The sequence below is a fragment of the Brienomyrus brachyistius genome, chromosome 17, assembly GCF_023856365.1.
Source record: "Brienomyrus brachyistius isolate T26 chromosome 17, BBRACH_0.4, whole genome shotgun sequence".
Taxonomy (NCBI): domain Eukaryota; kingdom Metazoa; phylum Chordata; class Actinopteri; order Osteoglossiformes; family Mormyridae; genus Brienomyrus; species Brienomyrus brachyistius.
This window is the reverse complement of record NC_064549.1, coordinates 15,949,815-15,975,585: the sequence shown is the minus strand read 5'-3', so window position 1 is coordinate 15,975,585 and position 25,771 is coordinate 15,949,815. Positions and strand designations below refer to the sequence as shown.

Here is a 25,771-nt window from a genome sequence, read left to right as displayed (position 1 = left end):
ACAGCCCTGAAGTATATATACACACAGTAATTTATTGTTTAACAATAACATTCTTTAAACAATTTAACATTCATTTTGAAGTCTTTTCCTAAGTCTCCAATGCAGGAATAACTAACCTATCTTTCTAGACTGTACATAACAAATAAACCTGAATTAATTTCATGTTAATGTCTCTGAACCACTTGTTGATTAGTTGATTATTTGTCACTTATTGTTTGCCGTAGTTACTATTGTGCTCTTGTATTTTTTTCTTCTGAACATTTTTTTTACAAAGTCCTTGATCTCAGCAGTGTTCAGAGAATACACAATGGGGTTCAGCATGGCAGGAATGGCATATGAAAGCGATATATTAATGATCCTTGCATTGCGGTGGACAGAGCCGGCCATTGCACCTATGTAAATGCCCAATATTGGAAAATAATATGCTGATACTAATATTAGGTGGGAAAAACAGGTCTTTAAGGCTTTTAGACGTCCTTCCCATGATGCAATTTTAAACAGCGCCAACAAAATACATACATAAGATAAAAAAATCAGAGACAATGGTAGAAGAAAATGTAGTATTGTGAATAATATTGCCATTATATAATTCGGCAGGTTATCATTGCAAGCTAGTCTGTATAGAGGCCCGTGGTCACAGAAATAGCTGTCAATCACTATGGATTTACAGAAAGACAGCCTAGTGACCAATAGCACTGCACTCATTACAAACACAACATTAAATATGCATCCCACAGTGAGAATAATGCCCATTGTTGTGTTTGTGACAATGCTGTTGTATCTCAGTGGGAAGCAAATTGCTACAAACCTGTCATATGCCAGAACAGTAAGCATGACAGATAGCACTGAACAAAAAAAATATATAAAAAACATGTTAGATACACAGGCCTCATATGTTATTTGATGTATATTTAGCAGACAGACATTAATCACATTAGGAAAAACAGCAGTACTCTCACCCAAGTCAGCTACAGCTAATGTAAAAATAGCCATATATTTTGGGGTGTGAAGAGAACGGTCTACATAAATAATGAGTGTGACAAAGGAGTTCCCCAAGACAGTGACCACATAAACCAAACACAAGAATATGAAGTAGTACTGAGCATGAGGTATGTTAGAAAAACCAGTGATGAAAAAATACTGAGGACGCACGAAAGAGTTTGCAGTTGCATTTTGGTTTAATGTGTCGCCCATGTTTTCTCAGGGTTCTTGGTTTCAGTCTTGTTTAACCTGAAAAAGGAAAACATGTTTACCTTCTTAAACTTGCGGGTTGCTTTACAGATAATCCATCCACCTGTATCCTAGCCGCTTATCCAGTGCAGGGTCACTAGGGGCTTGGAGCCTATCGCCGGCAGCTCAGGGCATAAGGCATGGGAGCATTTGGGATGGCCCTCGGTGCATTACCAGGCACACACACACACAGAATACACATCACCATATACTATGGGCAATTTACAGATATCAAATATCCTCCTGGAGTGCGGTAGCAGACTGGAATAGCAGAAGAAAATCATGCAACACGAGGAGAGCATGGAAATTGTCCCACCTTGGAAGTGTGAGGGAAGCGAGCCAATGTGCCTCCCCAGCGAAAATTCCTGTTTTTTCAAAAATACAAACAATATTAACTGTCATAATAATTATCTGGATTTGTCAACCTGACAATCTGCTTGTCGACATTAATGTGCCTTTAATTTCTAGAATAATACAGATTTAAAAATGACAAATTTCAGCTAAATATCCAATACCTGTATTACAGCAGACACATACTTCAAGTGCCCACTGCTAGAAATGCTGTCCTGGAAAATAATAAAATAAATAAATGTATGCATTCAGAACAAACATTTATATCATATTCCATCCATATCAAAGACCACATGCAATCATTTTTAAAATTCAGTGAATTATTATAATGAAAAGGGAAACATTTTCTATCAGAAGGTCTGCAAGATACTTGCTGACAGATCTCTTTAAGAACAAACTTACCTTTCTGTGTGAATGGTATCTGTAGGGTTTTTACAAAAGAAAATGTGACTGTCGTAATGCTTTCTGTATTTCTGTCCAAACAGACTGAGGATCTAGGAAATCGTTCTGCTCTTTATAGGTCCTCTGACTATTAAGTCACCTGACTTTCATCTCTGGCCCATAGAAACCGTCAGCTGCTTGTAACAGATTGTTATGACCTGAACGTCCAGTCCTCATGTGTGCCACACCCCCTGATCATCCACGTGAGCTTCCCCAATTGTGCCCAGTCAATTCCTGTTATTTCGGCTTGTCTTGTGTATTTAGTCCGCGTCTAAGTCCGTATTCCCCAGATCCGTTCAACGCCGTTTGCCCTGTCTAATAAACCCTCGTATCCCGCACTCCTGCCTACCTGCCTCATCCTTCCCCGCTTCCTGCCTGCCCATCTACCCACAATCACAACACAGATAAGTCATCTTATGTGTAAATATATATTTGTTACTCATGGTTTTGGGATACATAGGTTTTATTCTTGCAGGAGCGTCACACAAATATTTTCCTTGAAATTTTTTAAGGATATTTTTTAACTAAACTTTACAGAAGTTTAATGTCCATGCAAGTGCATTTTTCATAGTGAAAGAATATACTGAGATGGCTGACAGTATGTAACACTTATGACCTGGAAGTGAACAGATTTTGAGAAAAATTGGAGCAGAGCCGCATAGCAATAAAGTGTGGTAGTTTTAGACATTTCATGCCATTAGTATGATAACTCAAAAAGTATTTGCCAGACCTTTGTCAACCTTCACAGACATGTTGTAGGGGTGAAGATCTTGACATGATCAAATTTTGAGATAAACTGCACCAGAATTGAAACAGTGATATATATAGGGACAGCAAGGAGAAGCATGAGATGATTAGAGGCGTATCACTTAATTTCTTATTACTATTGACAGCCAAGGGTGCCCTCTTGTGAACACAGTTATCTACCTCTGATGGCTAGATGACTGAATCAGAGTATTTCCAAAATGACACGTCTTGTTGGATGTTCCTGTTATGCAGTAGTCAGTACCTTCCAAAACTGGTACAAGGCCCCCTCAGTTCTTTGGAAGTTCATTTTTTTTATTGTATTGATAATTAATTTATATCACAGTATTGCATTACACTATATGCTTCAAGTCAGCCTAACCCATTGCTATGAAAATGAGTTTGATACAGTTTTTCTGAGTTGATATAACACTAAACCCCATCTTTAGAATCAGAATCATAATGGGAAAAACTTTATTGATACTTGGAGGGAAATTATTTTGTTGTATTTGCTCAACAACCAGGTAAGTGATTAAGGTAAAAATGTAATTACAATAAACAATAAGAAAACAGCAAAACACAATAAACCAATAAGTGTAGTAAATTACCAAATGTGCAGTAATGTAGCTAAAAACAAATTAAAACTGTACAGGTATGTGTCCTTCAAAAAAAAAAAACTGGAGATGATATTGATGAGCTGTATTATGTTATGCAAAACATACTATACACTATATTGTATACAGTTAGGAATTATATAGTATACCCTACACATATTATACATTCAGATGTATAATTGGAAAATTATATACAGAATATGCAAAAAACTAGGACTGTATAATGTATATCATCCACCATATTATACGATGTGCAAGTGGTATGAATATAAATGATATGAAAAGAACTATATCTCAGTGTTCAGCAGAAAGGAGAGGAGTTGTACAGTTCGACGGCCACTGGGAGGAAGTATTGTCACTGGTGGTGTTCAGTAGTACACTTACAGTAATCATTCTGAGTCTCTGGCTGAAGGTGCTCTTGTGTTCAACCACGACACTGTGCAATGGGTGGGAGATGGAAAGGAATTTGGAAAATGTCCTCCTCTATGCCACCATCTGGAAAGAGGCTAACTGCACTCCCAGGACAGCTTCGGCCTTTTTTATTTCATGGATCACTTAATGGATGAAGCTAGATTCAATCTGGCAAAAAGGAGAAGGAGAGGTTGCAACATAATTATAGAACATTATAGAAGTGCCTGGCCAGCGTGGTGAATATGTGGCCATATGTGCTGCCATCAGTAGCTATGGGGTTATTCACCACCTGCTGCAGACCTGCCTGGGGGAACCCCAGTGACATCACATGGACACTCCACGTAATTATGACCACACCTCATTGGAAAATCAGTGAAACCCCATTCTGTCTGTGGCGTAACTCGCTGGTGGTTCTTGTTTGGGGCCATACCCCCTCCCAGCTGTGACCTGAGAATCGCTTATTGATTTTTATATTACATTAGCCAGACATGAGATCTACTTGGGTTTTCCTTGAGTTTGAGCGCTTTCTTGGTAAATTATGACCTGTCTGTCTGCCCATTTTTTTCTGACTCTGTTTCTGCCATCAGACTATGAGACCTGTCTAGTCCCCTTCCCTGTCCATCGACTACACTCTAAAAAATAAAACTAATAGTCGAAAGAGTGCAATAAAATGCCAACTTGTATGTTACATTTTTTTCTTTTGTGTTCTTTTGTCCTCCGTACATTTTGTCGTTGAATGTGAAAACCTTCATTCTGCGAAAGAAGAAAGCAATGTGACGGATATTTCTTTGCGCATGTGCCAAAGTATTTTCCATTACCAAGTTTTACCAACTTAGTCCTCCATTTTGACAGCGGTTGTGCATGAGGTGCTTGGACATTCAATGGTTCCAGATTTGTTAAAAAGGAAAAACAAGTTTGCTGCTGTCATGACCTGCTCGTCGGCTCCTCCTGTGTGCCACGCCCCCTGCTTACCCACGTGTGTTTCCCGGATTGTACCCAGCTGTGTCTGCTTATTTTCAATCAGTCCTGTGTATTTCAGTCCGTGTCTTACCCGAGTCCTTTGTCCGTCATTGATGTTACCTAGTGTACGTCTACGAGCGATGCCTGTGTCCCGTCCCGCTGTCCTAGCTCCGTTTTCCTCAATTAAACCCCCGTTTGCCCCGTATTCTGCCTTCCTGCTTCCTGATTCCCCGCTTGCCCGCACGATCGCCGCTCTGCCCGCGATCGCCCGTGACAGAATGACAGACCGTAAGAAAAGGAGGAAGCAGAGGAGAGGAAAGCCCCTGCCTGAGCCCATCTGACTGGGTACATGCTCCCTCGCCTACTCCTGGTCTCTCGCTGAGGAAGAGAGAGAGGGGCTCGTCCAGGGCTCCGTCCCTGACCCGCTCCATAAGGGAGCCCACTTCCTGGCGAGGGTCGGGGCTTCCAGCAGCGACGACGAGGACATTCCCTTCTCGTTTCCCGAGCTGGAGCAGTTCGCTCCGGATGAACTACCGCCCCTGCACCGGTGTAATCACTGGCCCGAACACCTGGCTAATTGGGGAGGTATTAGGGCCGTAAGGGACTCGATCCCCCGAGTGCCCCGGGTCCCGAAGAGGACCGCGCCCGTCTCCCCCTCCCAGGACGTGCCAGTTCTGCCTGCGCTATTAGCGCAGCTCCAGCCTCTGCAACCTGCGCAGCTGGAGCAGCCATCACCGCTGTCCGTTATGTCTGCGCAGCTTCCTCCACCTGCGGCTTGCGCTCCCGTGCGGCTGCCGCTGCCCGCGGACCCCGCTCCTGTGCGGCCGCCGTCGTCCGCGGACCCCACCGCCCGCAGACCCCGCTCCCGTGCAGCCGCCACCACCCGCGGACCCTGCTCCCGTGCAGCCGCCTGCGCTGCCTGCGCAGTCGCCGCTGACACCGGCGCAGCCGCCCCCGCAGCCTGCGCAGCTGCTTCCTCAGCAGCCACCTGCAGCTCCCGGGCAGGCGCCCCCACTGCAGCCACCTGCAGCTCCCGGGCAGGCGCCCCCACTGCAGCCACACTCCTGACCACGCTCCTGTTCCTGACCGTGCTCCTGTTCCTCCAGAGGCGCCCCCTCAACAGCTGCCTCCAGTCCCTTCTCCCCCTGTGACTTTGGTGCCCTCACCCCGGCAAGCTCGGTCCCGGCCGCGGGGCTTTCTGTCTGTGTCCCTTAAGGGGAGGGGACACAAACGCCGGGCTAGGGTCCCTCCCGCCCTGCCCCCTGGCTCGCCCTCCGTCGCCTGCGCTGGGGCTCGGGGCGCCTGCGGGTCCTGGCCCTCCGGGTCGGACGTCGCCTGCGGGTCCCCCTCCGAGGCCTCGTCGCCCTGCCTCGCTCCCCTCTCCAGGGCCTGGTCGGTCGCCTGCGGGCTCCCTGACGGCGGCTCCTCGGTCGCCTGCGAGGCCCCCACCTCCGGCCCTTCCCCGGACGTCGCCGCCTGCGGTGGCTCCCCCCTCCTTGGGACCTTCGCCGAGGGCCCCTCCTGCTTCCTCGTCCCCTTCCCCGGCGGCCCCTCCTGCTCCCTCCTCGGCCCCTGCCTCGGTCCCCCGCCCGGTCTCCTCGGCTCCTCCGGGGTCCCCTCCGGCTCCGGCCTCCCGGCAGCCCCTCTGGCTGCCTCCCGTCGCCCGCTGGGTCTCCCTCGGGCTCCCCTCTGTTCCCCCTCCTTGTCTCCCTTCGCTCCTCCCTTTGTCCCTTCGGTCCTCTCTCCTCCTTCCGCCTTTGTCCCGCCTCTCTCTGCTCCCTCTGGCTCTGTTCCTCCTCTCTTTGCTGCCCGTCCTCCTCTGTTCCCTCCGTTCACTCCTGGCCCTTGTGTCCCGCCTGTTCCCTCTGTGTCCCCTTTCCTTCGCTGTCTGTCCGCGTTCCCTGTCCTGTGTCAGGTCCTGTCCCATTTCCTGTCCTTGTGCCTGTTCTGTCTGACTGTCTTGTTCCCGGTCCCTTGATGCTTTTTGGTTTTGTTTTTTAGGTCCTGCTTCCCCGGTCTTGTCCCGTTCGTCGCCTATCCAAGGGTAAGATGTGCTGATGACAAGAATATGTCATATAATGTCTGTATAAAGGGTATTATCTGTTGAGGTACAACCTAAACCACCTGTACCATATACTGGTGTGAGTAATGGAACATAACATAATGACATAATATAAGTAATCATTAATTAATCATTACAGATGGTATTCGGTGTGAACCGCTAGGCTGGTATGGCATGTTTGGTATCAAACCGAAGGAAAATCACTCCAGTTTCCAAATCTGGTCAGTGGTTACCACAAAAGTGGATATATCAAAAGTTACACCAGCCTAATGAAAATCATCATTACCAGAGAAGTCAGTCTGGTCATAAATCCCAAAAGGACTGATACCGACCCCCTTCCGAAAGCCCGCCAAATGGATGGTCAGCCATTGGTCCAGGACTCGAATTCCTGGTCACTCCTAATCACGAACCTTACACTATAAAACCTGGCACCTCAAAACAAAGCCAGGAGAGAGAAAGGTGTAGAACATCAGCGGAGCAGAGAAGAGCGGAGGAGAGGAAACAAAGACCATCAGCCTAGGAGAAAAGAAGCTCCTGAAGCCAATCAGTGAAGAATCAACTGGACAAAGAACTGAAACTCAGCCCAAGCTTCACCAGGAGAGAGAATCAGAGGGCTCCACTCCAACAACCACTGCAAACACCGCGCCTCCCTGAGTGCCATCATCCGCAACCAACTGCCAAGACCCCCCCTTTTCCTGCAGCCAAGTAAACCAACTTCCTTTCCTTTCTAACAACCTAAACTGTCCTATTCACCTGCTATATTACTTTAGGGTCGTATTTCCGTAGTTCTTGCTTTGCAGAACAGTTTTTCCCTTTTTAGGTTAATCATTTTAAATCTGGTCATTGCATTTTCATGATTACATCGTTTGTGTCTATTCCGTTATTTCATGTTTATTGTTTGTTAGGTGTAATGTCTGTCTTATGTTAGTTGTAGGAATAAATGCATGTCTTTTACACAACTCCAGCCTCCGTTCATTGAGTGCTCACAATAGTCCCTGCCTCTGTGCGATCTGGCTACTACGCTCTGAAACCTCAAACTCGCCTGAAATATTGCGAGACTCTCTCTTATCGGCCGTGAGGGGAGCTTCGCTACCGATCGTTTACATTACCTGGTGACGCAGCTCGCTGGACGAGCCTACTAACCCAGGTTATTAAGCGATACTGGTTATTAATGAATCCCATTTAAGTCTCACATTAACAGATATCGGGGATTCGCAATTGAGTTTGGAGGAGCCGACCATTCGGCATAACAACTGGTTAATAATCAGCATTAAATAATTAATTAATAGTTAATTAATTTCAAAACATATTGGTGGAGATATTAAAATTTACCTGAGCTAATAATTCCTACAACTGTTACAGCTCTGTAAGGTAAGATTTATCTAACTTAACTTAAATAGCAATGGCTAATTGCTGGCTTATCAAAAGGACTACATTTTGTCGTCTTGTAATGTGTGTGTATGAATATACACACCTTTTAATAGCCCTGATTCAGATTTTCAGGGAAAAGGGTGGCAAGGCTACACAGGAATTGAAGACTCTTCTGGAACACTTAGACACAGGTACAGTAGGGTGGGTCACAATACATTACCAAAAAACTTGGACACGATAAAATTAGAAGAGGACAAATTGTTTCTGGCATATCAGCGTGGTGAAAGGAAAATGTGTATGGGAAAAGTTGAGGAAGAACTTGCAGCCCTAGACGATCGGAGGGTATCAAGAATTGAAAAAGAATTAAATAGACAGAAAAAAGAAAAATTTAGACAAGAAGAAAATATTGCAGGTACCTCTGGGTCTTGTAGTGCTGACTCTACAGATAAAGGCAGACTTCCAGCTTTGTCTGCATTTTCTGACCAATCGAGTGCTGATGAGTTTTTGGCCGAGTCAAACACAGCAAGATATAGCTGCACGTAAGCAGGCACATGTCACTTCCAACCAAGCCAAACATTGATCAGTCTGATTTCATGGCTTGCAGTGATGTTGCGCTACCAAGGCGCAGACCCCAGCTCTGTTATCCTCACGTGGCAGACCCCGGCCAGGACCTTGGCTCTCCATATGCAGGAGGGGGAGAGGTCACTTGCGCAGAGGTTGGTTCCTGCCCACCTTACCCACTGTCTCGCCCTTGGTCTCTGTGGCTGGGGCTTGACGGTCACCTGTAGTTCCCCGGACTCCTGCTCGGCGGTCGCCTGCAGGTCCTCCTCCGATGACTCTTCCCCCACTTCGACTGATCGGTTGTCTGCAGGTTCCCCCGCTCCGACTCATCAGTCACCTATGCCTGGGCCGACTGTGGCTGCGCCTTTGCCTGCCTCAGCTGTTGTTCCCTTCTCTCCTCTGCCAGTGTCCCCTTCGCCTTCCTCCTTGCCTCCTCTGGTGCCTCCTTCGTCTACCTCCTCACCCCCTTCATCGTCCCTTCCTGCTCCTGCCTTGCCATCGCCGAGGGTCCCTTCGGCTCCAACCTCGCGGTTGTCTGCTGCCCCTGCGGCCTCTGCCTCTCACCCACTGGGGTTCCCTCTGGCTCCCCATTTCCACCATCCTTTGCCTTCCTGCTTCCTGTTTTTGTGCCCCCTGTGTCTGCTCCTTGTCCTCCTGTTTCTCCTTCATTTGCGCCTGGCCCTTTCATTCCTCCCATTGCTGTTCCCCCTTTGTCTCCGTTTTTGTTGCCTCTGTGCCTGTTTGCTTTCCCTGTTGTTTGTTGACTGTTGTCTAGGTTGCTGCCTTTGTGTCTGTTCTGCGTGCCTGTCTTGTTTCTGGTGCCCCGTTGATGTTTTGCTTTTGTTTTCTAGGTCCCGCCTCCCCAGTCTCTTTCCTCGCTTCCCATAGGCACGCCCGGTGTTTGCGACTTTGGGGGCGTTCTGTCATGACCCGCTTGTCCAAACCTCCTGTATGCCACGCCCCCACATCTACCCTGTGTGGATTCCCCGTGTTTACCAGCTGTTATTCCCAAGTCCTGTCATTAGCATTACGTGTGTTCTAGAATGTCTTCCCCCGCAAATAAAACCCTTCTTCATGTCCACGGCTTCCTTACCTGCTTCCCTGTGCCGATCATAACATTCGCCTCCTGATTTGGATTCTGTCTGGATTACTCTAGCATTGACCCTGACTGTTGACTCACAGTTATGCTTTGCTCCTAATAAACCGGCTTCGGGAGCCTGACTCTGCAAATGTATCTTCCTTACTGTGCTTTTCCTCACACCACATTAAATGTTACTCCTGGGCCATACAACACTGAACTTCTACTAACATTCCAGTATGGTGAACGGGATGCTCTTGCTGTGACATGAACAGAGAGGTCACGAGCAGGTAGAGCATCCCATTTAATCTTATCGTTTGTGACAATGTGAGCTTTCACCGTGGTCCAAGAAGATGTGATGGGTTGAACATTAACAAGCATTTTATGAACACTGGCCTTCAAAAAATGTGACGCTCATTTAACTACGTAGTCTCACTCATATAGCACCTGTGCAAAATCAATAGTCAGTTCAGCTGAACGTTGCCTTACAGTTACAAATAAATATTTGTTACTTTTTTGTTTCTGTACACTAATTTTCTTTACAAAGAAAAGGGTTTCTCACTGTACTTACATTACATAGGTGAAATTACTGGGTTTTGCTGCATATTAAGTAAAATAAGTAACATTTGTGTTGCATATACATATAGTATTGCAAATGCTACTTCGAGACAAACCCTACACTTCACCAAAACGAGAAAAGAAACTTATTTCCACACACTTGTACGCATTTGAATATGCAACATGGCCTCACGAGGCCAAAACATACATGAACACTATTGATGGTAGTGTTTTAGATTTACAACTTCTTTGATGTTCTGTAAGACATAAACATATAATAGCTGCTTGTATTGTTATGGTGGAAGAAATCAGTTTTGAGAAGAGAAGATTTTGAGTGCGGGGTTTCATTTGCAAATATCCTGAATAAAGAATGAGGGAAAAAATGTAAATGTAAATGCCAGAAAAGGAATAAATACGAACCTAGATATTTGTTCCTTGTTTTATTTCGTTGAATACATTTTGAGTATAATAAACTGTGAGCCCTGAATCGTTTATGAAACCAGATTGTGAGTAGATTATATTGTTACACTTCCCAGTCAATTCAAAGAATGCCCAGTCCACAAGGACTTGCACCACCCGACTTAAACCAGTACATTCATGTTACCCAGCACTTGAATTTTTGCCTAGTTGCATGAATTCTGATATAATAAGCTCACAGTGAAAATGAACTGCTATTTATTTATTTGACCTTCACCTGTCACTCATGTTCACCATTTTGAAAAGCTTTGAGTAATGAAGCATCTTTCAGCACATTTGAAGATGTAGCTTCAGCGCCTCAGAAAGCCTCTGTGCCCAGCCTCCCTCATACTCAAAGCATGGTTAAGACCATAGTCAATCAATGACCCAGATCTCATCTGAGACAACTGTCCTCTTACTCACACTTCTTCACTTCTAGCTCTTGTCTTATCATTGAGCTCCATTTTTCTCCAAAACAGGAGTGCTCATCTATGGCATTTTTATTTAGTCTAAAACCTCTGATTTCTAAGTGAACAATATTAAGCAACTAGTGTCTACACCTGAGAGGAGTGGGTGCAACCAATTGGTAAATAAAGCTTGGAAATTTGGGTGTCGTTGCTTTACAAAGGAACACAAGATTTTCATTTTGAATGGGGTGCCTAATGTAGAGAATTGTGGGTAATGTTTTGCAAAATGTGTGGTTTACAATTGAAAATTGATTGTAAATCAGAAAAAGTGCTTTTGCAGACTTTGTTTTGGAATTTGGTACATGGGTTTGATGTTTCAGTGATTACGTTCCAAGTTCCAATTTTATTGTGTAAAGTATTGTGGAAACAAAATTCCAATAACGTGTTAATACACATTTGAAGAACACCCCCTTGTAATAAGTAGATTCATGTAGGAACTATTTTCTTTCCACCAAACACCACATGCCCACCGTATCAGTGCGCAGAAAATCGCTCTGGGGCACTCGTGTTTGTGACGACACCAAGGGCGTCCTCCTTGGCTGAACACTACGAAGTTATTATTACTGTTACCTAAGACAGCATTGTTGCTATTTGTTGTTGTTGGTTGTCACGATTGGCCGGTGAGACGGGTGATCACTCAGGCAGGAGAGCGAGCAAGGAACAGGCAGGCAGGCAGACTTCGGGGTAAACGGGGATTTAGTAATAGCAAGGGCAGGACGGAACACAGGCATCGCCGAACATCAATGACGGACACCGGACACAGGCAAGACACGGACTGAAATACACAGGACTGATCAAAGTAACTAGACACAGCTGGGTACGATCAGGGAAGCATACGTGGATAATCAGGGGGGCGTGGCACACACGAGGATCGTACGAGCTGGGCGTGACATTGGTAGCTGACGGAGAATAAAATATGGGTCGATGCTGTTCGTTTTCCAATTGTAAAAATAAACAGAAAATTGCAGTTAGTTTTCACAAGTTATGGATATGTGCTCTGGAAATCAAGCCAAACACTTGAAAGAGGACCCTCTGGCGTTGTTGTATGTTGGTATGCAGCGACCATTTTTCACCGTGACTTGATCCACGTTAAACTTATCTAACGCTTACTGCCGTTCCATCCACTGGCCATACTAGGGATCTCACCGCTGATGGAAGCGCTAACAAGACTGCGTTACCGGTAAGTTTTTCATAGATAGTTAGCCTATAATATAGGTAGCCTATAATTTTCGTTTACATCGAAATTATAGCCAGCATGACAGCTTATGTTAACTGCCATTTGGGTAAAGTTAGGTCTCTGACCTGTAACATAATGTTTATACTACAATACAATACATAATTTTTGCCTGAGCCAGTTTGCAAGGTATTGGGAGGAGCAGATGCCAGATGACATAGGTCTATATATAAAACTTTGAAACAAAATATTATGCTTATTATATTATATTATACTGTGCGTTATTGAAGACCACTGCTCTAAATTGTGGTGTCATGCCCGGCTCGTACGATCCTCGTGTGTGCCACGCCCCCCTAATTATCCACATGTGCTTCCCTAACCATGCCCAGCTGTATCCTGTTGTTTTGCCCTGTCTTTGTTCTATATCAGTCCAAGTCTTGCCCTGCTTTTTGTCCGTCATTGATGTTAGTACAACGTTATGTTTCCTCGTCATAGTGTACCTGGTCTCCCCGCTGTCACGCCCATGCAGGCGGAACTCACCAGGTGTGCAACGTCACAAGCAATTAACAAATAGTCAAAAGGAACCGAGAGGCCTGAACACAGTGCGAAGTATTGAGCCAAATGTATTTGAGCCATACCGAGCGATTCTCTGTCTTGCGTCTCCCTGCTTTCCCTTACCGAGTCTGTCTGCCCAGTTTGTGTTCCTTACCTGCTCCATTTCCTCTCCCTAGACCCGCTCCCGTACCTGACCAGCCGTCCCTGCCGAGACCAGCACGTCCTGTTCCCTCTACCCCTTGTGTTCGTGTCCTGTGCTTACCTGTAGAACGGACCCTCTGGCTACTGACCCCTGCTTACGTCTACCGACCACGATCATCGCTACTCCTTGTCTGTACCTTTGCTCAGATCTGCCCATTAAAGCCGGCAGTTACCTGCATATCTGGATCCGCGCTTCCTTGTCCAGCCCGCACCACACCCGCTAATAAACCCCCAGTTTTCCCCGTATTCCTCCTGCCCGCCTCGTCCTTCCCTGCCTCCTTCCTGCCAGCCTGCCAGTCCGGCACACGTGTACCCTGACAGTGGTGTATAACTTAATCATTTTGCTTAATCTGCTGAAAGGGATCTTGATATGCATTATTATTTCTTCCACACAACAGAACCAAGGCAACACACAATGCATAGATTTCCCTGTTGAGAAACAAGCTTTTCAGGAGTCTGTGGTTGCTGGTGTTCCACAGTCCATCCCATTGAAGAAAAGAAGATTTCAAGAAAGCATCGGCAATCAAGCTTCATCCTTACCGGTCTAGAGCAGACCACCACTAGGCCATGCATGAAGTTCTTATTAGGGACCAATCAGGGAGTTCAGCTGCTTCTGATAAATAGGTTTATGATTTTTTGAGTCGGGATTAAACTGGATATAACCATATCTGCTCCTTTCTTATTGTCGTCTGTTCATCAAGTCTTTATTATTCTAAGTCTATTAAAATTCAGATTCTGATCAACAAGACTGCACCCCCACAACATGACACACCGGCTTGACCAAAACATCAGACAAAAGTGGAAACTTCAAATAATTAAACAAATCACAAAACTATAAATAAACTAAATGTTAGAAAAAATATAAAAAATGAACCTAAACATTAAGGAATCCAATTTCTTATTTCTCAGATGACTCAATATTTACCCTACGACACATTTTACACCCCCCAACCAGGCCTTTCACAGGCAGCAAACAAAAGGTAACTAAAATTAAATAAACCATAACTTAATGTGGACAACATAAATGACACTGCAAAAAATATTTTGTTAAATCTAAATCTTCATCAAGAAACTTATACAAGCAAAAAAATTAATAAATTCTAAGAACAAATAACAAAATGCATTTATTAGTAATTAGTGAAAATAATAACCAAACAAAGAAATTGCAATACATTGGGGAAAATTGAGAGCATAAGCTTTAATACTGAATGCTTGGAAGTAGTGTTTTTGTTGTTAATGAATAATCTGTACATCATAATTTTTAATGCAACCATTAAACAGATATTAAAGTCCCGTGATCCTGAGAATTTTTCGGAAAAAAAAATGTTATAGTGAAATACATAACATGTTTTTTTGTGTAGAGGAATTGACATCACCATAAATTTCTAGGTATATTAAAATAGCCTTTTGTTGCTCTGATGTAATGCTATTTTTTAACCATTTTCCCCAAATATGTAGCCAAAACTCAGTAACAAAAACACAATCAGCTTTTAAATGCTTCAAGTTTATTCCATGTAATAAACACTAAAGTTAATTTGAGTTTTTGTTGTCTTTTTTCACATCTCAGTAACTCACAAAAAACTCCGATTAATTGCTTATATTTTTTAATGCATTCACAGCCCTGAAGTATATATACACACAGTAATTTATTGTTTAACAATAACCCTCTTTAAACAATTTAACATTCATTTTGAAGTCTTTTTCTAAGTCTCCAGTGCAGGAATAACTAACCTATCTTTCTAGACTGTACATAAATAAACCTGAATTAATTTCATGTTAATGTCTCTGAACCACTTGTTGATTAGTTGATTATTTGTCACTTATTGTTTGCCGTAGTTACTGTTGTGCTCTTGTATTTTTTTCTTCTGAACATTTTTTTTACAAAGTCCTTGATCTCAGCAGTGTTCAGAGAATACACAATGGGGTTCAGCATGGCAGGAATGGCATATGAAAGCGATATATTAATGATCCTTGTATTGCGGTGGACAGAGCCGGCCATTGCACCTATGTAAATGCCCAATATTGGAAAATAATATGCTGATACTAATATTAGGTGGGAAAAACAGGTCTTTAAGGCTTTTAGACGTCCTTCCCATGATGCAATTTTAAACAGCGCCAACAAAATACATACATAAGATAAACAAATCAGAGACAATGGTAGAAGAAAATGTAGTGTTGTGAATAATATTGCCATTATATAATTCGGCAGGTTATCATTGCAAGCTAGTCTGTATAGAGGCCCGTGGTCACAGAAATAGCTGTCAATCACTATGGATTTACAGAAAGACAGCCTAGTGACCAATAGCATTGAAGTCATCATAAACAGAAAGTTATATATGCATCCCACAGTGAGAATAATGCCCATTGTTGTGTTTGTGACAATGCTGTGGTATCTCAGTGGGAAGCAAATTGCTACAAACCTGTCATATGCTAGAACAGTAAGCATGACAGATTGCACTGAACAAAAAAAAAATATAAAAAACATGTTAGACACACAGGCCTCATATGTTATTTGATGTATATTTAACAGGCAGACATTAATCACATTAGGAAAAACAGCAGTACTCTCACCCAAGTCAGCTACAGCTAAAATAAAAATAGCCATATATTTTGGGGTGTGAAGAGAACGGTCTACATAAATAATGAGTGTGACAAAGGAGTTCCCCAAGACAGTGACCACATAAACCAAACACAAGAATATGAAGTAGTACTGAGCATGAGGTATGTTAGAAAAACCAGTGATGAAAAAATACTGAGGACGCACGAAAGAGTTTGCAGTTGCATTTTGGTTTAATGCGTCGCCCATGTTTTCTCAGGGTTCTTGGTTTCAGTCTTGTTTAACCTGAAAAAGGAAAACATGTTTACCTTCTTAAACTTGCAGGTTGCTCTACAGATAATCCATCCACCTGTATCCCAGCTGCTTATCCAGTGCAGGGTCACTAGGGGCTTGGAGCCTATCGCCGGCAGCTCAGGGCATAAGGCATGGGAGCACTTGGGATGGCCCTCGGTGCATTACCAGGCACACACACACACAGAATACACATCACCATATACTATGGGCAATTTACAGATATCAAATATCCTCCTGGAGTGCGGTAGCAGACTGGAATAGCAGAAGAAAATCATGCAACACGAGGAGAGCATGGAAATTGTCCCACCTTGGAAGTGTGAGGGAAGCGAGCCAATGTGCCTCCCCAGCGAAAATTCCTGTTTTTTCAAATATAAAAACAATATTAACTGTCATAGTAATTATCTGGATTTGTCAACCTGACAATCTGCCTGTCAACATTAATGTGCCTTTAATTTCTAGAATAATACAGATTTTAAAATGACAAATTTCAGCTAAATATCCAATACTTGTATTACAGCAGACACATACTTCAAGTGCCCACTGCTAGAAATGCTGTCCTGGAAAATAATTAAATTAATGTATGCATTCAAAACAAACATTTATATCATATTCCATCCATGTCGAAGACCACATGCAATCGTTTTTAAAATTCAGTGAATTATTATAATGAAAAGGGAAACAATTTGCATCAGAAGGTCTGCAAGATACTTGCTGACAGATCTCTTTAAGAACAAACTTACCTTTCTGTGTGAATGGTATCTGTAGGGTTTTTACAAAAGAAAATGTGACTGTCGTAATTCTTTCTGTATTTCTGTCCAAACAGACTGAGGATCTAGGAAATCTTTCTGCTCTTTATAGGTCCTCTGACTATTAAGTCACCTGACTTTCATCTCTGGCCAATAGAGATAAGTCATCTTATCTTTAAATATATATTTGTTACACATGGTTATGGGATACATAGCTTTTATTCTTGCAGGAGCGTCACACGAATATTTTCTTGGAAATTTTTTAAGGATATTTTTTAACTAAACTTTACAGAAGTTTAATGTCCATGCAAGTGCATTTTTCATAGTGAAAGAATATACTGAGATGACTGACAGTATGTAACACTTATGACCTGGAAGTGAACATATTTTGAAAAAAATTGAAGCAGAGCCACATAGGAATAAAGTACGGTAGTTTTAGACATTTCATGCCATTAGTATGATAACTCAAAAAGTATTTGCCAGATCTTTGTCAACCTTTACAGACATGTTGTAGGGGTGAAGATCTTGACCTGATCAAATTTAGAGATAAACTGCATGAGAACTGAAACAGTGATATACAGTATAGGGACAGCAAGGAGAAGGATGAGATGATGAGAGGCTTATCATTCTATTTCTTATTACTACTGACCGAGGGCAGCCAAGGGTGAAAATGGAGCTTGCAGCCACCATCTTGTGAACACAGTTATCTGCCTCTGATGACTAGATGACTGAATCAGAGTATTTCCAAAATGAGACGTCTTGTTGGATGTTCCTGTTATGCAGTAGTCAGTACCTTCCAAAAGTGGCCCAAGGCCCCCTCAGTTTTTTGGAAGTTAATTTTTTTAATTGTATTGATAATTAATTTATATCACAGTATTGCATTATACTATATGCTACAAGTCAGGCTAACCCACTGCTATGAAAATGAGTTTGATACAGTTTTTCTGAATTGCTAAAACACTAAACCCCATCTATAGAATCAGAATCATAATGGAAAAAACTTTATTGATTCCTGGAGGGAAATTATTTTGTTGTACCGTTGGCGTTTACTACCAGTTATGGGAGTAAAGTAAAAATGTAACTACAATAAATAATAAGATAACAGTAAAACACAATAAACCAGTAAGTGTAGTAAATTACCTAATCTGGAGTAATGTAGCTAAAAACAAATTAAAACTGTACAAGTATGTGTCCTTCAAAAAAAAGAAACTGGAGATGATATTGATGAGCTGTATTATGTTATGCAAAACATACTATACACTATATTGTATACAGTTAGGAATTATATAGTATACCCTACACATATTATACATTCAGATGTATAATTGGAAAATTATATACAGAATATGCAAAAAACTAGGACTGTATAATGTATATCATCCACCATATTATACGATGTGCAAGTGGAATGAATATAAATGATAGGAAAAGAACTATATCTCAGTGTTCAGCAGAAAGGAGAGGAGTTGTACAGTTCGACGGCCACTGGGAGGAAGTATTGTCACTGGTGGTGTTCAGTAGTACACTTACAGTAATCATTCTGAGTCTCTGGCTGAAGGTGCTCTTGTGTTCAACCACGACACTGTGCAATGGGTGGGAGATGGAAAGGAATTTGGAAAATGTCCTCCTCTATGCCACCATCTGGAAAGAGTCTAACTGCACTCCCAGGACAGCTTCGGCCTTTTTTATTTCATGGATCACTTAATGGATGAAGCTAGATTCAATCTGGCAAAAAGGAGGAGAGGTTGCAACATAATTATAGAACATTATAGAAGTGCCTGGCCAGCGTGGTGAATATGTGAGCATATATGCTGCCAGCAGCAGCTATGGGGTTATTCACCACCTGCTGCAGACCTGCCTGGGGGAACCCCAGTGACATCACATGGACACTCCACGTAATTATGACCACACCTCATTGGAAAATCAGTGAAACCCCATTCTGTCTGTGGCGTAACTCGCTGGTGGTTCTTGTTTAGGGCCATACCCCCTCCCAGCTGTGACCTGAGAATCGCTTATTGATTTTTATATTACATTAGCCAGACATGAGATCTACTTGGGTTTTCCTTGAGTTCGAGTGCTTTCTTGGTAAATTATGACCTGTCTGTCTGCCCAGTTTTTCTGACTCTGTTTCTGCCATCAGACTATGAGACCTGTCTAGTCCCCTTCTGTTATGCCCGGCTCGTCCGATCCTCGTGTGTGCCACGCCCCCTGATTACCCACATGTGCTTCCCTGATCGTCTCAAGCTTTGTCCACTTACTTTGATTAGTCCCGTCCTATTTAAGTCCTGGTCTTACCTGTTTCCCTTGTCTGTCATTGATGTTAGTCGATGTTCGTGCTTCTTTCCCCGAATAAACCCCTAGTTTGCCTGGTCCTTGCCTGCCTGCCTGTCCGTGTGCTTACCCGCAATTCGCGATCGTGACACCTTCCCTGTCCATCGACTACACTCTAAAAAATAAAACTAATCAATATTCGAAAGAGTGCAATAAAATGCCAACTTGTATGTTAAATTTTTTTCTTTTGTGTTCTTTTGTCCTCCGTACATTTTGTCTTTGAATGTGAAAACCTTCATTCTGCGAAAGAAAGCAATGCGACGGATATTTCTTTGCGCATGTGCCAAAGTATTTTCCATTACCAAGTTTTACCAACTTAGTCCTCCATTTTACAGCGGTTGTGCATGAGGTGCTTGGACATTCAATGGTTCCAGATTTGTTAAAAAGGAAAAACAAGTTTGCTGCTAAATCCTATTTATTATAAATGTTGTGTAAGCTCATTAGAGAGAGAACATGGTAACTTTAACCTGAGCAGTTTCTTAAGTAAAAGATGTTGTTAGACTTACGGAAAACCAAGTGTTTAAAAAAGAATTTTCAAAATGGTTATGGAACAGGACTTGATGTTTAAATTAAAGTTAAGAAATTGTCAATGTCGGCTGTGCATTTTAATGAATATTGTTTTTGTACCCTATGCCTGGCAGTATAACTTTATACGTCTGTATTGCCAAAACTGTTGTAATATGCTTTTAAGGTTCACATTATTTTTGGATTTGTATTATTAGAATTACCTCTGTTATCAAAGTAACTACAGTGGTTAGTCCCTAGTCCCTAACATGGCAGTAAAACTGCACCTAGGCAAAAAAGTATATGCATGTAATACATTGTTACTGCTCCATAAGTTAAGGTTTATCTAACTTAACTTAAATAGCAATGGTTAATTGCTGGCTTATCAAGAGGACTACATTTTGTCGTTTTCTAATGTGTGTGTATAAATATACACACCTTTTAATAGCCCTGATTCAGATTTTCAGGGAAAAGGGTGGCATGGCTACACAGGAATTGAATACTCTTCTGGAACACTTAGACACAGGTACAGTAGGGTGGGTCACAATACATTACCAAAAAACTTGGACATGATAAAATTAGAAGAGGACAAATTGTTTCTGTCATATCAGCATGGTGAAAGGAAAATGTGTATGGGAAAAGTTGAGGAAGAACTTGCAGCCCTAGAAGATCGGAGGGTATCAAGAATTGAAAAAGAATTAAATAGACAGAAAAAAGAAAAACAGACAAGAAGAAAATATTGCAGGTACCTCTGGGTCTTGTAGTGCTGACTCTACAGATAAAGGCAGACTTCCAGCTTTGTCTGCATTTTCTGACCAATCGAGTGCTGATGAGTTTTTGGCTGAGTCAAACACAGCAAGATATAGCTGCACGTAAGCAGGCACATGTCACTTCCAACCAAGCTATTACACCAGCAATTGCAGGTGCATTAGATCGCACTAATGTCAGTAACAGGAAGGTTGCCTTCATACTCCAGGCTGCGATACATTCTTATGCTAAACAAGTGTCCGACATGTCCCTGTCTGCCAGCAGTATCAAAAGATCCAGGCAACAATATCGCTGTACGGCTGCTGGTGAATATAAGGCTGCAACTGTGTCTGAAGGCTCTCTTGTTATCCATTTTGATGGAAAACTTCTGCCAGCAATTGCAGGTGGTCCAATAAAAGAAGACCGTGTGGCAGTATTGGTGACTGGCTTTGAAGTTGAGAAAATTCTTGCCGTTCCGAAGGTTGCAAAAAGAACAGGAGAATTAGTTGCAAAGGCAGCATCAGAGAGCCTCCATGAATGGAAACTAGTTAATAATACAATTAGCATGTCCTTTGACACAACAGCATCCAATACTGGACATTTGAATGGCGCTTGTGTTTTGCTGGAAAATAAGTTGGGCAAACATTTGTTATGGTTGGCATGTAGGCATCATGTGCTCGAAGTGGTATGCGGTGATGTATTCAAAAAGCTGTCTGGTGTTTCGTCAGGTCCCAGTGTGCCACTATTTTGACGTTTTCAGGAACAATGGCCAAACATTGATCAGCCTGATTTCATGGCTTGCAGTGATGTTGCGCTACCAAGGCGCAGACCCCAGCTCTGTTATCCCCACGTGGCAGACCCCGGCCAGGACCTTGGCTCTCCATATGCAGGAGGGGGAGAGGTCACTTGCGCAGAGGTTGGTTCCTGCCCGCCTTACCCACTGTCTCGCCCTTGGTCTCTGTGGCTGGGGCTTGACGGTCGCCTGTAGTTCCCCGGACTCCTGCTCGGCGGTCGCCTGCGGGTCCTCCCCCGGTGACTCTTCCCCCACTTCGACTGATCGGTTGTCTGCAGGTTCCCCCGCTCCAACTCGTCAGTCACCTATGCCTGGGCCGGCTGTGCCTTTGCCTGCCGCAGCTGCTGTTCCCTCCTCCCCTCTGCCAGTGTCCCCTTCGCCTTCCTCTGGTGCCTCCTTCGTCTACCTCCTCGCCTCCTTCGACTGCCCATCCGTCTGCCTCCTCGCCCCCTTCATCGTCCCTTCCTGCTCCTGCCTTGCCATCGCCGAGGGTCCCTTCGACTCCAACCTTGTGGTTGCCTGCTGCCCCTGCAGCCTCTGCCTCTCACCCACTGGGGTTCCCTCTGGCTCCCCATTTCCCCCATCCTTTGCCTTCCTGCTTCCTGTTTTTGTGCCCCCTGTGTCTGCTCCTCGTCCTCCTGTTTCTCTTTCATTTGCTCCTGGCCCTTTCGTTCCTCCCATTGCTGTTCCCCCTGTGTCTCCGTTTTTGCTGCCTCTGTGCCTGTTTGCTTTCCCTGTTGTTTGATGACTGTTGTCTGGGTTGCTGCTTTGTGTCTGTTCTGCGTGTCTGTCTTGTTTCTGGTGCCCCGTTGATGTTTTGCTTTTGTTTTCTAGATCCCGTGTCCCCAGTCTCTTTCCTCGCTTCACTTAGGCACGCCCGTTGTTTGCGCCTTTGGGGGGGGTTCTGTCATGACCCGCTTGTCCAAACCTCCCGTATGCCACGCCCCCACATTTACCCTGTGTGGATTCTCCGTGTTTACCAGCTGTTGTTCCCAAGTCATGTCATTAGCATTACGTGTGTTCTAGAGTTTTTTCCCCCGCAAATAAAACCCTTCTTCGTGTCCACGGCTTCCTTTACCTACTTCCCTGTGCCGATCATAACATTCGCCTCCTGATTTGGATTCTCTCTGGATTACTCTAGCATTGACCCTGACTGTTAACTCACAGTTTTGCTTTGCTCCTAATAAACCAGCTTCGAGAGCCTGACTCTGCAAATGTGTCTTCCTTACTGTGCCTTTCCTCACACCACCTTGTTACTCCTGGGCCATACAATACTGAACTTCTACTAAAATTCCAATATGGTGAACGGGATGCTCTTGCTGTGACATGAACAGAGAGGTCACGAGCAGGTAGAGCATCCCATTTAATCTTATCGTTTGTGACAATGTGAGCTTTCACCGTGGTCCAAGAAGATGTGATGGGTTGAACATTAACAAGCATTTTATGAACACTGGCCTTCAAAAAATGTGACGCTCATTTAACTACGTAGTCTCACTCATATAGCACCTGTGCAAAATCAATAGTCAGTTCAGCTGAACGTTGCCTTACAGTTACAAATAAATATTTACCTTTTTGTTTCCGTACACTAATTTTCTTTACAAAGAAAAGGGTTTCTCATTGTACTTACTGTGGTAGAAAAATTTTAAATATAATACTTAGAATAAAAGTCGGACCTCTCAGTTTGATGAGGTAAAGAAAATCTCTTTTATTCTAGCAACTCAGCAAAGCGCTCTCATCACACTCTGGCATTCGGTACCAAATCCTCCGGAGTTCCCCGAGCTACCAGTTGATAAACCATAACTCCCACTCCACAGTAAGGGTGTCTAAATCCTGATTGGTCACAAAACACCAATGAACCGAGCTCAAACGTATAACAAACACAATTCTCGAATTCTATTGGTTCACCTTGGTGGCAAGGTAAAGTCCACCCATTCTGCTCAGTTTACCAGAACATGTCTCGACTGCTAGGCTCCTACTGGAGATATGAATATAGATATTGATTACATGACATTGAATCACTGTAAATACTTGGTTGTCCTTTGATTAATGATTAACGTATTGACGTATTGTCATTGAATCACTGCCAACACATGGTTAACATATGATTAATATGATTAACATGATTACTTATACATTTGCACTGCCGCATAGCTTGCTATATATTGTCTGCCACAACTATTCTATAAAGCTATAACTCGCTGTGCACCAGTTGGGGCAGCTTCGAATCTCTTCCTGCAAGTGGTTTCTCCCCCCCTTTGTTCCGCTGTCTGCTTCTCCAAGGCCCGAGCTTTCCTCAGGGTCTGCGGAACTTACTGCAGGCAGCTATCTTGAAGTGAGGTCGCACAGTATTCAAAACAATCTCTTCTTGCCTAAGGCCTAAGACACACACAGACCCAATATGCCAACCTCCCGGGCCTACCGATGTCCAATTTTAATTCCACACTTACATTACATAGGTGAAATTACTGAGTTTTGCTGCATATTACGTAAAATAAGTAACATTTGTGTTGCATATACATATAGTATTGCAAATGCTACTTCGAGACAAACCCTACACTTCACCAAAACGAGAAAAGAAACTTATTTCCACACACTTGTACGCATTTGAATATGCAACATGGCCTCACGAGGCCAAAACATACATGAACACTTTTGATGGTAGTGTTTTAGATTTATAACATCAGTGCTTATTTGATGTTCTGTAAGACATAAACATATAATAGCTGCTTGTATTTGTGGCCCGGGAAACAACACGCAGGAACACAAATACTCTTTTTGGGTCTAATTTATTCCATAGGCCAAATTAATTAGACGTTTTTGTTGGAAAATAAAAGGATTTACAATAAACAGTTTCTTGAACCTCACACTTTTCCCTTACAGAGGATTCTCTTACAGAAAAGAAATAAAACTCCACACTCAGGTGGGACTGGTACAGTATAAAAGTAAAATAAAACACTCAGAAAACCATGTGAGGCAGACCTCACATAACCGAGTACACCGAAATAAAAGGAAAAACACCATGTTCAAGCATAAGGGTGTCCATATGTGCACTTGGCACCAGGACACCCTAGGCCGCAGTTCGATGATCGACTTTGTAGTCGTGTCGTCGGACTTGCGGCCGCATGTTTTGGACACTCGGGTGAAGAGAGGGGCGGAGCTGTCAACCGATCACTACCTGGTGGTGGGTTGGCTCCGCTGGTGGGAGAGGAAGCCGGCCAGGCCTGGCAGGCCCAAGCGTATAGTGAGGGTCTGCTGGGAACGTCTGGCGGAATCCCCTGTCAGGGAGAGTTTCAACTCCTACCTCCAGCAGAACTTCTCCCATATCCCGGGGGAGGCGGGGGACATTGAGTCCAAATGGGCCATGTTCCGTGCCTCCATTGTGGAGGCGGCTGACCGGAGCTGCGGCCGTAAGGTGGTCGGTGCCTGTCGCAGTGGCAATCCCCGAACCTGCTGGTGGACACCGGTGGTAAGGGATGCCGTCAAGCTGAAGAAGGAGTCTTATCGGGCCTTTCTGGCCTGTGGGACTCCAGACGCAGCTGACAGCTACCGGCAGGCCAAGCGGGATGCGGCTTTGGCGGTCGCTGAGGCAAAAACTCGGGTGTGGGAGGAGTTTGGTGAGGCCATGGAGAACGACTTCCGGATGGCTTCGAGGAGATTCTGGTCCACCATCCGGCAGCTCCGGGCGGGAAAGCGGTGCAGCATCAACACTATTTATGGTGGGGATGGTGCGCTGCTGACCTCAGCTCGGGACGTTTTGGGTCGGTGGAGGGAGTACTTCGAAGACCTCCTCAATCCGACCGACACGCCTTCCGATATGGAAGCAGAGTGTGGGGACTTGGGGGTGGACTCGCCTATCTCTGGGGCGGAGGTCGCTGAGGTGGTCAAAAAGCTCCTCGGTGGCCGGGCCCCGGGGGTGGACGAGATTCGCCCAGAGTTCCTCAAGGCTCTGGATGCTGCGGGGCTGTCCTGGTTGACACGCATCTGCAGCATCGCGTGGACATCGGGGACAGTGCCTCTGGATTGGCAGACCGGGGTCGTGGTCCCCCTCTTTAAGAAAGGGGACCGGAGGGTGTGCTCCAACTACAGGGGGATCACACTCCTCAGCCTCCCTGGCAAGGTCTATTCGAGGGTCCTGGAAAGGAGGGTCCGCCGGATTGTCGAACCTCGGATTCAGGAGGAGCAGTGTGGTTTTCGCCCTGGCCGTGGAACAGTGGACCAGCTCTATACTCTCAGCAGGGATCTGGAGGGTTCATGGGAGTTTTCCCGACCAGTCTACATGTGTTTTGTGGACTTGGAGAAGGCATTCGACCGTGTCCCTCGGGGGGTCCTGTGGGGAGTGCTCCGGGAGTATGGGGTACCGGGCTCCCTTTTAAGGGCGGTTCGGTCCCTGTATGACCGGTGCCAGAGTTTGGTCCGCATGGGCGGCAATAAGTCGGACTCGTTTCCGGTGAGGGTTGGACTCCGTCAGGGCTGCCCTTTGTCACCGATTCTGTTCATAGCTTTTATGGAAAGAATTTCTAGGCGCAGCCAGGGTGTTGAGGGCGTCCGGTTCGGTGACCTCAGGA

At 44.3% G+C, this 25,771-nt stretch overlaps 4 protein-coding genes across 21 annotated transcripts in view; all 4 read right to left on the bottom strand.

Moving 5' to 3' along the window:
- LOC125712030 (olfactory receptor 1-like) overlaps window positions 1-16,852 on the bottom strand; it is a 38,327-nt gene extending 21,475 nt beyond the window's left edge. Inside the window, exons 1-2 of one of the 7 annotated variants that reach the window (XM_048981652.1) lie at window positions 1,984-2,069; window positions 1,547-1,595 (exon numbers count right to left, since the gene is read on the bottom strand). The gene's annotated coding sequence lies outside the window, so the exon portion shown is untranslated. Of the gene's footprint in view, window positions 1-1,546; window positions 1,596-1,745; window positions 1,797-1,983; window positions 2,070-16,392; window positions 16,449-16,825 lie in introns of those variants that run through there. The other 6 variants (XM_048981645.1, XM_048981648.1, XM_048981650.1 and 3 more) reach the window with 6 other exon arrangements.
- LOC125712028 (olfactory receptor 1-like) overlaps window positions 1-25,771 on the bottom strand; it is a 45,507-nt gene that overhangs the window by 12,741 nt on the left and 6,995 nt on the right. Inside the window, exons 1-2 of one of the 7 annotated variants that reach the window (XM_048981637.1) lie at window positions 16,826-16,892; window positions 16,393-16,441 (exon numbers count right to left, since the gene is read on the bottom strand). The exons of 1 other annotated variant lie outside the window; for it this stretch is intronic. The gene's annotated coding sequence lies outside the window, so the exon portion shown is untranslated. Of the gene's footprint in view, window positions 1-1,546; window positions 1,596-1,745; window positions 1,797-1,983; window positions 2,070-16,392; window positions 16,442-16,825; window positions 16,893-25,771 lie in introns of those variants that run through there. 5 more of the 7 variants (XM_048981635.1, XM_048981633.1, XM_048981632.1 and 2 more) reach the window with 5 other exon arrangements.
- The window catches only part of LOC125712023 (olfactory receptor 1-like), a 45,176-nt gene that overhangs the window by 13,181 nt on the left and 6,224 nt on the right, over window positions 1-25,771 (bottom strand). The window contains exons 1-4 of one of the 4 annotated variants that reach the window (XR_007383180.1): window positions 16,826-16,911; window positions 16,393-16,441; window positions 14,995-16,076; window positions 109-148 (exon numbers count right to left, since the gene is read on the bottom strand). Coding sequence is in view for 2 of the 4 variants with exons in the window: in XM_048981617.1 (XP_048837574.1) it covers window positions 15,051-16,040 (990 nt within the window). In the remaining 2 variants the exon portion in view is untranslated. Of the gene's footprint in view, window positions 1-108; window positions 149-14,848; window positions 16,077-16,392; window positions 16,442-16,825; window positions 16,912-25,771 lie in introns of those variants that run through there. The other 3 variants (XR_007383179.1, XM_048981617.1, XM_048981619.1) reach the window with 3 other exon arrangements.
- On the bottom strand, window positions 139-16,408 carry LOC125712024 (olfactory receptor 1-like). Of its 3 annotated transcripts, none has more exons than XM_048981621.1 (3): window positions 1,984-2,066; window positions 1,547-1,595; window positions 139-1,230 (listed from the first exon to the last, which is right to left on the bottom strand). In XM_048981621.1, exon 3 carries the CDS (start codon window positions 1,192-1,194, stop codon window positions 205-207), a length of 990 nt encoding a protein of 329 aa, XP_048837578.1. In that variant the 5' UTR covers window positions 1,195-1,230; window positions 1,547-1,595; window positions 1,984-2,066; the 3' UTR covers window positions 139-204. The 3 variants fall into 3 exon arrangements, with proteins under 3 accessions (XP_048837578.1, XP_048837577.1, XP_048837579.1); XM_048981620.1 differs by lacking the exon at window positions 1,984-2,066 and adding an exon at window positions 1,746-1,796; XM_048981622.1 differs by lacking the exons at window positions 1,547-1,595; window positions 1,984-2,066 and adding an exon at window positions 16,393-16,408.